Source organism: Apodemus sylvaticus, chromosome 5 (assembly GCF_947179515.1).
Source record: "Apodemus sylvaticus chromosome 5, mApoSyl1.1, whole genome shotgun sequence".
Lineage (NCBI taxonomy): Eukaryota > Metazoa > Chordata > Mammalia > Rodentia > Muridae > Apodemus > Apodemus sylvaticus.
This window is the reverse complement of record NC_067476.1, coordinates 50,243,582-50,257,685: the sequence shown is the minus strand read 5'-3', so window position 1 is coordinate 50,257,685 and position 14,104 is coordinate 50,243,582. Positions and strand designations below refer to the sequence as shown.

General features: G+C 40.1%; 1 protein-coding gene across 5 annotated transcripts in view; it reads right to left on the bottom strand.

Moving 5' to 3' along the window:
* Window positions 1-646: 646 nt before the first annotated feature.
* The window catches only part of Ubr3 (ubiquitin protein ligase E3 component n-recognin 3), a 151,511-nt gene continuing 138,053 nt past the window's right edge, over window positions 647-14,104 (bottom strand). For 4 of the 5 annotated variants that reach the window (XM_052182654.1, XM_052182655.1, XM_052182656.1 and 1 more), the window contains exons 36-39: window positions 5,973-6,152; window positions 3,968-4,177; window positions 3,419-3,558; window positions 647-3,136 (exon numbers count right to left, since the gene is read on the bottom strand). In XM_052182654.1, coding sequence (XP_052038614.1) covers window positions 3,019-3,136; window positions 3,419-3,558; window positions 3,968-4,177; window positions 5,973-6,152 — 648 coding nt within the window. In that variant the 3' untranslated portion in view covers window positions 647-3,018. The remainder of the gene's footprint in view (window positions 3,137-3,418; window positions 3,559-3,967; window positions 4,178-5,972; window positions 6,153-14,104) is intronic. The other variant, XM_052182657.1, reaches the window with a different exon arrangement.

The following is a 14,104-nucleotide window of genomic DNA, read 5'->3' as shown; positions in this document are numbered from 1 at the left end:
TTTATCCCCCTCTCCACAACTGGAAACTATCAGCTATATCACAGAAGATATATCTTGGTGATTTGTTTGTTGGGGGTCAAAACCATGGGTTTTGTTTTTGTTAATGCTTTATTTTGTTGTCTTCCAACATGAACTCAAAAAAACAAAAACAAAAAAACAAAACAAAAAACAACCAACAAATGGATTTTGAGAATGAGCAGTTACAATCCCAAAGGCAGTATGGAAGGTCTTGGGTTACATCCTCTTCAGTGCGTATGGTCAGCATCTTTCATAAATCATAAAAATCAATAAATACCTGAATGTATAAAGGGAATTACTACCTGGTGAACTACAGGACAGAGGTGCACTGATGAGAATGGTCAGTTCATGTAAGACCACAGACCACTGAGACAGCTGCCCTTAGGAAGCAGTTTCCAGGCTAGGTAGGAACTCTCAGCAGACAACAGGCCAGCATCATGCTTCCGCTCTTAAGTTAGCACAAACACTTCACTTAGCAAAAATGTGATCATGAGACCACGCAAAACAAACAGGACCTGGTCCTTCAGGAGGTGGCAAGCTAGCACAGTGAAAGGCAGTTCCTAGTGAGACCATCCCTCTCCTGTGTCACTCTCAATATCATTGGAAAAGAAAACATAAACATTCAACATTTTAAGGGTCTTGCACAAAGCAAATGACAGTAGGTTTTATTAACATATCTTACAACGTCAATTATTCCTAGTTTTGTAATTTCTGCTTAATTATAAAGGTTGATTTCACTTCTACAGTAATGTACTGTATTTAAATGATCATTCATACACGATCACACCAGTACATGTTTTTGAATAATATATACACACATCACTCTAACTTGGACCTGTTATTTTAAAAGTGGGTTTATAAATGGGACTTATAAAAGTTAGGGGAAATGGAGGTTCTAATTTAGCAGCATGCATGTATGTATTCAAGTACAATTTCAACCAAGTGCTTTTTTTAAAATTTACTGGTGACTAATTCACCAATATCAAAATAAACACTATCAAATATCCAAATTTTAAAGTTAAGGCTAATATTTTCACTTCACATCCATATGCACAACCATAAACATTCCATTTAAATATGTAGTGATCAAAGTCTGAATACATTATACCATGTATATATAGCATCAGAGTTCCAAACTGTAAAATTACTCAAGCTCATGAATCCTGTAACAGTATTTACTAGAGATGTAATTAGCATTTTGCTCTTCAACCACACTTACAAATGATCTGCTATTTATAATGACCGAAGCAAAAAAGGTAGCAGGCTGAGCTTGTAGCACAGCATTTTAGAGAGCAGGTGTAGGAAGGGCAGGGATTTATCTGAACAAGTCATCCTAGTCTTAACAAAGTTATCTCACCATTTTGGAAATGTATATAAAAATAGCAAGCTATTCCCACATATTTCTTTTAAAATGCTCCAGGAAATCTTCTGACATTCTGAACACATCTGTGTGTGTACTACTCTGTTTCCCGTATTTTAATGCAAAGCCACTGTTTTATGTTAATTTCATATTCTGTAATTCTGTAATATTGTGTCATTTCAAAAAATTTTGGAACATGGGTCTGATGTTACTTTGATATTTTCTCATTCAATGTTTCTTAGTTTACTTTTACAAGTAAAAAATGTAATTTTATATAACAAGCCATAGAAATCCAAAGTACCAGGAATTGCTTGATAGTACTACGAAATAATCATCAAATTATTCAATCACCTGGGAAAAGAATCTTGGTACCAATAAAATAAGTTTTTTTGCCATCTTCTTTCCCTCTTACTAAGTGGATTTTAGCTCCCTCATTCCCATTCTGAGTTAGCCCCACCCCACCCCCCATAAGCTGATCTCCACAGCAATGTCTAAAAGCAGGAGCATGGCTCATTCCCAGGGTCAGTACCTCTGAGCCTTTTCTGCGGTAGGAAAGCACACAGAAACACCAGTGACCCCACAGGACCCTAACACAGATGAGCTTCTTCAGTCAGCGAGAGTTCCAGAACTTGAAGTTCACGTGTTGGGACAAATGCACATTTTCAATCCCATCATATAAACAAAGGCTTGGTTGATAATGAAAGGTGGGCATGCACAGAATCAAGACTCTGCCATGGAGATGTTCTTAACCCTTTTGATTTTATTGTAACATACACTCGTCACTAACAACTCTAATAATTCATTCAGTTGAAATGGCAAAATGATTGTGTGTGTGTGTGTGTGTGTGTATGTGGTGCTTAAGATGAAACTCAGGTTCTGTAAATGTTAGCTAAGTAAGCATTCTACCACTGAGCTACACCCTCAGCCCACAAATGTTTATTTTTAAGGACCTCCCCAACCACACAAACGCTTTGCCCCTCCCCCTGTGCACTGCACTATACTGCACTATATTTTACAGCTAGTTCAATTATTTATCCGGGGAAAGCATTTATGAAATTCCTGAGAATGAATTAAGTTTTCAGCAAAGCCTTAAACTTTAACAGATTCCTCACAATAAGAAAAAAATTTAAAGTTCTACTATTAGACCAATTTTTACTATACAATATTTCACATAAATCATGTTTTACATTTGTTTCTAATTACATACAGCAAAAATCTCAAATCAACACAAGGATGACAAAGGAAAAGATGCATTATGTTTAGCAGATGCAAATTAAAACACAAAAGGAGCAGTAAAACTTCAAATAGACCACACCCTCTCTGTCAGGGGACAACCAATAAGGGCATTGGAGGGAGCATCATTTCTCAATGATTTCTGTGGACAGTTGTGCTTTTTATTAATTGTGCACTTAAAAATGACCACTAAAGAATGATTTAAATTATTTGTTGTCCAGATACTTGAGAAAAAATATTATACCATTAATGTGGTTACCAAGCACCTAATTTTGGGAAGGCTTCATAATGTATGTTTTCTTTTTGTCCCTCAGCAAAGACATCAATCCCCCCAAATTAAATTAAAGCTTATTGTTGATGAAAATCAATCTCAGTGAAAATGATAATATGTGCAATGCTGAGGTGTGTCACAGACCATTGTAATGTGGACCCCATCTTTTATTGATGTGGTCAAAAGTGTGGGAAATCCACTGCTGCTCGAGAACTCGGTACCGCTCCTCACAGATGTAGAGAGGTTTGCCTCGCCTGCAACACAAGGAAGCACAAAGGCGTTAGGTGCTGAGATCCGAGCAGGCTTACCTACACACTCCTTCTCTAACACACTACAGCAAAGGTAACAGGAGAATTTCATTTTATGTGTCCTGTATTGTAGATAGTATCTCAAAGCTACAAATAAGTATTTAAATCAATGATTGTCACACTTTGTAATATTTTAAGTTATAACTGCAAAACCAGGTGTGGCACACTGGCTTCTACTGCTAGAGCTTCACAAAACACTTGACACAAGTGTTTCAAGGCAGGGCTAACCTGAGGTCCCGGTCCTCTTCTCCATGAGCATCCAGATAGACAGAGCCCCAGAGGCAAAAGCGGTGGCCTCGGATGATGATAATCACCGATGCATTGATTAAAAGGAAAATTCCTGTTCCGGCACCACAATTCTGAGAATGCTTTAAAAAATTATAACAATGCACTGTAAATCAAATGGCCACTGTAGAAATAATTAATAATATAGAACTATTTAATCTTAAAATAGGATTTTCTCTCTTTAAACCTGTAACCCCAGGCTCAACAGCTCATGAACACATTAGGAAGAGTTCAGGTAAGCACAAGGTAGGAAGCAATTAAAGGCTCAAAGGCTGGCTAGCACCCTCAATGCATCAATGAAGGCTGTTTCTCAGCATGTTAAAGGGTGGGCAAAAGAAAGAACTGGAATTGTACTTAAGAAAGGTTTTACTTCTTAAATACAGTCTGGGTTTTACCAGCTCTAAGTGTACTGCCTGACTCAGACTACAGAGCTGAGCATTCCACTGCCCCAGTCCCCGGGGCCCGGCCTATGGCTCTGTGCCACTCACTTACCAGCACACATTCACAGTAACTTTGCTGCTTGCAGCACAGGCCTTTCAGGCATACAAAAGTGCCGCAGACGAGGCAAACAGCTGGGTCTTTAGGAACCTTGGTGCAGACGCTGCACGTTTTTCTGTGATAGTACTGAAAAATAGTGTTGTAATTCTCAGGCAACTGTAACAGGTGTGGTAACTTCCATCTTGACTCTTGGATAAGCAAGGCCTAAAACATCCAAAAATAGTCATCAGTCCTATGCACACAGAATACTAAAATTATATATTCAAAATTTAAAATGATTTTTAGAATGAAAAATCTACTTTCAAGAATGTGACTTATTTATTAAATTTTTTTTCCATTTTACAAAAAACAAAGTCCTTTACAGACTTCAATTATAGCAGATGTATAAGAGAGAAAAAATAGTATCTCTGAACATGCATGAAAATATATCTCTAAACATGCAAGAATATTAACTAGTTAATTAAGCATTTCCTGACAGCGGGTCTCGGCCTGTCATACAGAAGTGAGTCCTCAGCTTTTCCTGAGCAGGTCAGAGCTGTAAGTCGGCATTCCTACTTCAATGCTTTACATGAATTCTCCCACCTCGAGTGCATTACACTCATGTACTTCAGGCTGTCAAGACTATTTGTATCTTTAAGTGCTAAAGGCCTAAAATCCTTTAAATAAACATCCTGTTTATTATGTAGGGACAACTCCAAGCTAGCTAACACTTCCTGCAGGGCAAGCTTTATTTACTATTTGCAGAAGTAAAAAGGTACTGGTGATTTTTTTTTCTAGATATTACTCCATTCACACTGTAATTCCATATATCTATTAGCCAACTAATTTCTATAAAACACTTTCTAGGAATTGGGAACTTCAAAGTAAATGAAGAATTTTTGTTCTGTGAAGCTTTCATTACATTAAGGAAACACATGTGATAAACAGAAGCTAAGCTCGGTGGCACTTGGGGATACAGAGCTCATCACACAAGGCCCTGACTCTTGTTCATAAATTCAGCAGTGTTTAAAGATAGTGACCAGCACCAGAGATGGAGGCAGGCAGGCTGTAAGAAGACTGACTAACAGACAATTTTGCTGCAAGAGGCAAAGCCTCAACAAGCAACAGATCCAACAGAAGACAGTGCGGCTGCTAGGGACAGAGCAGCAGCACTGGAGCTTACAGGCTCTTTAAAGTCTACAGGACACTTAAACATGGTATACAACAATGGAAATATAAGCAAGATGGTGGCGTCCTGACTGTCAAGTGGGGGACCAGTCTCCCTGAATGTGCAGACAGAACCTCAATGAGACACAGCAGGAACATGGTCCACAAGAACTAGAACATGCAATGATTTCCTCTAAGATCAGAAGTCACCTGCATCTGGTCACCAAGGACTCCTCTCAAATGACTCTTGCAGAGGTTACTTTCTGACTTCTACAATCAAAAAAGTAGTCTGGAGTCTCTTCACCTCCAAACAACCTGGTGACTTATTGTCTTACTTTGTCTACTAGCAGGTCAACAAAGTGATCCTGTGAAATAATAATCCCATCATATCACTCCATTTCTCAGGAATGGTAATCCTAGGGAGGCTGTACAGAAACCATGGCAAAGCAGTGGCCTGCTGCCTGGCTCCACTCTCAATCACTGGTCACTACAAATCCTTTACCAACCAAGCTAGCAGCACAAACCCACATTTAAATGTTATAGACATAATCTTTCAGTGTTCGTATCAAATACTTTTAAACACAAGACAGTTCTACAACTAAGAACACTATTAAGAACTTTAATTTTTTTTATTTTCCAACACTACTATGACAGTTGGTTAAATGATTTAATTAAAATCCACAGACTTAAGCTAAAAGTAACAACTAATACACTTTTTAAGTGACATATTTCTGTGTTTTTACTACTTATGACTCAACTTATTTCAACTTCAGCAGTTTAAAACCTGCTGTCACCAATGACCTCCATTAGCCCCCTACCTAGAAGCACACTACTCCACACACCCCATACACACCTTTCCTTGTTCCGCGTGCCTCTCCGTAAATGATATTATCTCAAAACACCACTGAGTTATAATGTCAAAAGCTGCAACTGGCCAATCCAGACAGTAGGCACTGATGAATGGGTGATCAGTTTGGTAAAAAGTTGGCAGAAGTCCCAGGCAGCTGGCAAGGACTGAAAATTCTTCTTCTTCCTTTTAGATGTAAAACAGAAATTTCAAGATATTTTAGCTGTCACATTCACCAATGACTTTGGGCCAGTAGGAAACCACGGCACCTGAGAACAAGTGCAGGGAGCACAGGCAACGGAAGGAGAGGCTCCTTCCTTACCTTACCCAAGTATCCTCCAAATACTTATCTCTGAAATGTAACTCCTGCACGGCTCAACAGCTGCTTCTTTTATACAGCTGCACAAATCTGATGAATAGTTCACAGGTATTAACAACTCTACAAAAGCTCTTTAGATAACAAAAGAGCTATTTTGGGTTTAAGATGCACACATCGATCTGGGTGTGACGGGCAGCCCTGGAATCTGGAAACATGAAGGTTCAAGTTTGAAGAGAGACTTTGAAGGTAGCACGGAGTATCAGCAGTGAGACGATGTGTCAACAACCAGCACTGGGTGGAGTGACAGGGTGCTGGGCAGCTCTGTATCTGCTCATTAGCCAAGGACAGGGCTGTGGTGGGCTGCTGGCCAGTGTACACAGAGAACAACACAAATCACAGAGGTCACAGAAAGAAGAGCTAAAGAAGTTTCTTGGGCTCTCAATACACATGAAACAAAGAAAATTTAAGTGAGGTTCTGTCTCCTGCCAGTCACGAGAGACTCGCCTCCATCTTGGTTCTCAGACTCCAGAGAGATCAGACAGACTGAGGTACTCAAACATAACCTGCTGTTCGGGGGGCCATCAGGATGCCAACCCAGCCAGGAGGTTTTTTGCCCAAGCCCGGAGCGCACCATTTTGCCTACAGGACACCAGAGAGCTCTAGCAGGCAAAGCCCGCTAACAGGCATAGCCCAAGGCTAACATAGTGTGTGTGTGTGTGGGGGGGGGGGGTCTAGGCCCCAACAGGCCCTAGAATGACCCCAAGAACTGGGCTGCTCGGTGGGCCATCTGTGTGTCAAACCGGCCAGGAGGTTGTTAGTGCAGCAGACTCTGCCAGCACTTTCAGGGAGAGCACGCACGCCTGCCATCCTGGCCACCTGACAGACACAATTAAGAGTCAGAGCCCGAGGGGAACTTTGCTCCGACCTTGGCCTCCCAGGCTTTTACCTAGACTCAGGGCCTGAGCAGCTAGGCTAGCCTTGTGTGCACCAACCTGGTTGGGAGATCAGCTGCCCAGCAGAGTGATCAGCACACAGAAAAGGTCCCCACAGCATACACCCTCAGCACTCCCTGAAGGAGCAAACGGGCAACATCTGGTTCACAGACACAATCTGGGGCAAAGCACACTAGGGCTGCAAGGGCACCCAAGAGGAGGACAGCATATCAGCAATCTGCAACAGGGGAAACCCTGTCAACCAGTGTTGCATAAATAGCCCCAGAGCCCCCGAGGAGGCTCAAACACCAGCCAGAGACAAGACCAACTAACTTCAGAGAACAAGATGGCAAAGGGCAAACGCAGGAATGCTACTAACAGAAATCTAGGCAATATGGCAGCATCTGAACCAAACTCTCCAACATCAGCAAGTCCTGGTTATGTCAACACACCAGAGAAACAAGATTTGGATTTAAAATCACTGGTCATGATGCTGCTAGAAGAACACAAAAAGGACATAAATGAATCTCTTAAAGAAATACAGGGGAACATGAATAAGCTAGAAACCCGTATAATGGAAACACAAAAATCACTTAAAGAAATGCAGGAGAATAAGGCTCAAGAGATAGAAGCCAATAAAGAAGAAAGGCAAAAAAAAAACTTAAAGAAATGCAGGAGAACCTGAGTCAAGAGGCAGAAGTCATGAAAGAGGAAACACAAAAATCTCTTAAAGAATTACAGGAAAACACAAACAAACAAATGATGGAACTGAGCAAAACCATTCTGGACCTAAAAACAGAAGTAAAAACAACTAAGAAATCACAAAGGGAGACAACTTTGGAGATAGAAAACCTTGAGAAGCAGTCAGGGGCCAGGGATGCAAATATAAACAACAGAATACAAGAGATGGAAGAAAGAATCTCAGATGCCTAAGATACCATAGAAACCATTGACTCAACAGTCAAAGAAAATACAAAATGCAAAAAGCTTGTATCCCAGAACATCCAGGAAATCCAGGATACAATGAGAAGACCAAACCTAAGGATTATAGGTATAGATGAGAGTGAAGATTTACAAATGAAAGGGCCAGCAAATATCTTCAACAAAATTATGGAAGAAAACTTTCCCAACTTAAAGAGAGAGATGCCCATGAATATACAAGAAGTCTACAGAACTCCAAACAGACTGGACCTGAGCAGAAATACCCCTTGCCACATAATAATTAAAACCCCAAATGCACTAAACAAAGAAAGAATATTGAAGGCAGTAAGAGAAAAAGGCCAAGTAACATATAAAGGAAGACCTATCAGAATCACACCAGACTTCTCACCAGAGACCATGAAAGCTAGAAGATCCTGGGCAGATCTCATGCAGACTCTAAGAGAACACAAATGTCAGCCAAGACTACTATACCCAGCAAAACTCTCAATCACAATAGATGGAGAAACCAAGACATTCCATGACAAAACCAAATTTACACAATATCTTTCCACAAACCCAGCTCTACAAAGAATAATAGGAGGAAAACTCCAATACAAGGAGGGAAACTACACCCTGGAAAAAGTAAGATAGTAACCTTCCGTCATCAAACCCAAAAGAAGATAACCACTCAAATATAAAAATAACATCAAAAATGACAGGAAGTAATAATCACTATTCCTTAATATCTCTTAACATCAATGGACTCAATTCCCCAATAAAAAGACATAGACTAACAGACTGGATAAGGAAACAGGACCCTACATTTTGCTGCATACAGGAAACACACCTAAATGTCAAAGACAAAAACTACCTTAGGGTAAAAGGCTGGAAAACAATTTTACAAGCCAATGGTCTCGGGAAACGAGCGGGAGTAGCCATTCTAATATCAGATAAAATTGACTTTCAACCTAAAGTCATCAAAAGAGACATGGAGGGACACTTCTTGCTGGTCAAAGGAAAAAATCCACCAAGAAGAACTTTCAATTCTGAACATCTATGAGCCAAATGCAAGGGCACCCTCATTCATAAAAGAAACTTTACTAAAGCTCAAAGCACACATTTCACCTAACACAATAATTGTGGGGGACTTCAACACTCCACTCTCCTCAATGGACCGATCAGGAAAACAGAAACTAAACAGGGACACAGTAAAACTAATTGAAGCTTTGGACCAATTGGATTTGACTGATATTTATAGAACATTTCACCCTAAAGCAAAAGAATATACCTTTTTCTCAGCACCTCATGGTACCTTCTCCAAAATCGACCATATAATTGGTCACAAGACAGACCTCAACAAATACAAGAAGATCTAACTAATCCCATGCCTCCTATCAGATCACTATGGTGTAAGAGTGGTTTTCAACAGCAACAAAAACAACAGAAAGCCCACGTACACATGGAGGCTGAACAATACTCTACTCAATGACACCGTGGCCAAAGAAGAAATAAAGACAGAAATCAGAGACTTTTTAGAATTTAATGAAAATGAAGGCACAACAAACCCAAATCTTTGGGACACAATGAAAGCAGTGCTAAGAGGAAAACTCATAGCCCTGAGTGCCTCCAAAAAGAAAACGGAGAGAGCATACACTAGCAGCATAACGACACACCTGAAAGCCCTGGAACAAAAAGAAGCCAATTCCCCCAAGAGGAGTAGAAGATAGGAAATCATCAAACTCAGGGCTGAAATCAATCAAGTGGAAACAAAGAAAACCATACAAAGAATCAACGAATCCAGGAGCTGGTTCTTTGAGAAAATCAACAAGATAGATACACCCTTAGCCAGACTGACCAAAGGGCACAGAGAAAGTATCCAAATTAACAAAATTAGAAATGAAAAGGGGGATATAACAACAGAAACTGACGAAATCCAAAAAATCATCAGATCCTACTACAAAAGCCTATACTCAACACAACTGGGTCATAGAAAGTCTTCCAACCAAAAAAAGCACAGGACCAGATGGTTTCAGTGCAGAATTCTATCAGACCTTCAAAGAAGACCTAACACCAATACTCTTCAAACTATTCCATAAAATAGAAACAGAAGGAACACTACCCAATTCCTTCTACGAAGCCACAATTATCCTGATACCAAAACCACACAAAGATCCAACAAAGAAAGAGAACTTCAGACCAATTTCCCTTATGAACATCGATGCAAAAATACTCAATATAATTCTTGCCAACCGAATCCAGTAACACATCAAAATAATCATCCACCATGATCAAGTAGGCTTTATCCCAAGGATGCAGGGTTGGTTCAATATACGGAAATCCATCAATGCAATCCACTACATAAACAAACTCAAAGAAAAAAACCACATGGTCATTTCATTGGATGCTGAAAAAGCATTTGACAAAATTCAGCATCCTTTCATGCTTAAAGTCTTGGAAAGAACAGGAATTCAAGGCCCATATCTAAACATAGTAAAAGCAATATACAGCAAACCGGTAGCCAGCATCAAACTAAATGGAGAGAAACTTGAAGCAATCCCACTAAAATCAGGGACTAGACAGGGCTGCCCCCTTTCTCTTTTCAATATTTTACTTGAGGTACTAGCTCGGGCAATTAGACAACATAAGGAAGTCAAAGGGATACAAATTGGAAAGGAAGAAGTCAAACTATCATTATTTGCAGATGATATGATAGTCTACCTAAGTGAACCAAAAAACTCCACTAGAGAACTACTACAGCTGATAAACAACTTCAGCAAAGTGGTAGGTTATAAAATCAACTCAAGCAAATCAGTAGCCTTCCTATACTCAAAGGATAAGCAGGCTGAGAAAGAAATTAGGGAAATGACCCCCTTCACAATAGCCACAAACAGTATAAAGTACCTTGGGGTGACTCTTACCAAACATGTGAAAGATCTGTATGACAAGAACTTCAAGACTATGAAGAAGGAAGTGGAAGAAGACCTCAAAAAATGGAAAAACGTCCCATGCTCATGGATCGGCAGGATTAATATAGTTAAAATGGCCATTTTGCCAAAAGCAATATACAGATTCAACACAATACCCATCAAAATCCCAACTCAATTCTTCACAGAACTAGAAAGATCAATCCTCAAATTCATCTGGAATAACAAAAAACCCAGGATAGCTAAAACTATTCTCAACAATAAAAGAAATTCTGGGGGTATCAGTATCCCTGACCTCAAGCAATACTACAGAGCAATAGTGTTAAAAACTGCATGGTATTGGTACAGTGACAGGCAGGCGGATCAATGGAACAGGATTGAAGATCCAGAAATGAACCCACACACCTATGGCCACTTGATCCTCAACAAAGGTGTGGAAAACATCCAATGGAAAAAAGATAGCCTTTTCAACAAATGGTGCTGGTTCAACTGGGGGTCAGCATGCAGAAGAATGGGACTTGATCCATCCTTGTCTCCTTGTACTAAGCTCAACTCCAAATGGATCAAGGACCTCAACATAAAGCCAGACACTCTGAAGCTAATAGAAAAGAAACTGGGGAAGACCCTTGAGGACATCGGTACAGGGGGAAAGTTCCTGAACAGAACACCAATAGCTTATGCTCTAAGATCAAGAATTGACATATGGGACCTCATAAAATTACAAAGTTTTTGTAAGGCAAAGGACACCACCAAAAGGGCAAATCGGCAACCAACAAATTGGGAAAAGATCTTCACCAACCCTACATCAGATAGAGGGCTAATATCCAATATATATAAAGAACTCAAGAAGTTAGACTCCAGAAAACCAAATAACCCTATTAAAAAATGGAGTGCAGAGTTAAACAAAGAATTTTCACCTGAAGAATTTCAGATGGCGGAGAAGCGTCTTAAAAAATGCTCAACTTCATTAGTCATTAGGGAAATGCAAATCAAAACAACTCTGAGATTTCACCTTACACCAGTCAGAATGGCTAAGATTAAAAATTCAGGAGACAGCAGATGTTGGCGAGGATGTGGAGAAAGAGGACCCCTCCACTGCTGGTGGGGTTGCAAATTGGTACAACCACTCTGGAAATCAGTCTGGCGGTTCCTCAGAAAACTGGGCACCTCACTTCCAGAAGATCCTGCTATACCACTCCTGGGCATATACCCAGAAGATTCCCCAGCATGTAATAAGGATACATGTTCTACTATGTTCATAGCAGCACTACTTATAATTGCCAGATGCTGGAAAGAACCCAGGTATCCCTCAACAGAAGAGTGGATACAAAAAATGTGGTATATCTACACAATGGAGTACTATTCAGCCATTAGAAACAATGAATTCATGAAATTCTTAGGCAAATGGATGGAGCTGGAGAACATCATACTAAGTGAGGTAACCCAGACTCAAAAGATGAATCATGGTATGCACTCACTAATAAGTGGATATTAACCTAGAAAACTGGAATACCCAAAACATAATCCACACATCAAATGAGGTACAAGAAGAACGGAGGAGTGGCCCCTGGTTCTGGAAAGACTCAGTGAAGCAGTATGGGGCAAAACCAGAACAGGGAAGTGGGAAGGTTTGGGTGGAAAAACAGGGGGAGGGAAGGGGACTGATGGGACTTTCAGGGAGTGGGGGTCTAGAAAAGGGGAAATCATTTGAAATGTAAATTAAAAAATATATCGAATAAAAAAAGAAAAAAATTTAAGTGAGGTGATGGTGTGTGGTGTGCATCTTAAAAATTTATAGAATGATCTGTCAGATCTGAATCTCTGTTCACTAATAAAAGAACTAGAGAAATTAGAATGAATAACATATTCATTTCTTTCTCCCCCTTTTTGAGACAGGCTCATATTATGTCACCATGGCTGGCCTGGACTCTAAACCAGACTGACTTCAAACATTTTATTTTCTTTCTGAGACAAAACCTCACATACCAGGTTCATCTCACATCCCCTAAATAGCTGTAACCTTAAACTTTTGGTCCTCTTGCCTCTATCTCCCAAGAACTGGGACTGAACACAAGGCTCTGTGCACGCCAGGCAAGACCTCTTCAACTGAGCCATACCACCAGCCCCCTTAAGCTTTCTTTTAAAGATGTTAGTCTTGTAAGCACAAATATAGAACTTTCAGACCCTCTTTATTTAATCAAGATTATATTGGAGTCTAGAGGATCTCTTCTCCTTGTTTGCTGGATCAATTCCTATTCTACTCAAAAGATAAACCAACCGTTCCATACTTTGAAAATCTTTCAGTGTGCGCGCGCGTCTGTGTGTGCGTGCATGTGTGTGCGTGCATGTGTGTGTGTGTGTGTGTGTGTGTGTGTGTGTGTGTGTATTAAACTAATAACTTTAAAAATAACCTCACCTCCCTATGAGACCAGGTCTGCCTACCAGGGCTTAGCACACAGTCATATATAACTGAACTAATTTTATAAATGAAGTACAACATTTCAAACTCTATGTCAAAGAAGAAACTAAGCTTAAATATCACAATGCAAGTTGAAACTACAGATCCTCCATTTTATACAACTAGACAAAGAACTGACTTTAAAAGGCTGCTTTACCAGAGTACGCCTTATATGCCATGAAATACATTCAACCTAGGCATTGCTCAGTGAATTTCACATGTGCATATAATGTGCCCACTAGTAATTTTTGAACAAGTCCATCACTCCCAATATCCATTGTGTCCCTATGCAGTTAATTAGTCCATTCTCCTGACAACCAAGCCACCACTGACATCCTTTCTACAATCACAGCTTTTAGCTTTAATTTTTTTTCATATAAATGGAATCACAGAGTACAGACTTTTGTGTCTGATCCATGCCTGTGACTGTGTGTATCAGTGTTCTAGGCTTTACTCCCCTGCTGGAGACAGGGTCTCACTCTGCAGTCCTGGCTGGCCAAGGACACACTCAGTAGAGCAGGCTGACCTGGAATGTACAAACATCTGCATGCCTACGCCTCCCAAGTACTAGGGTTAAAGGTATG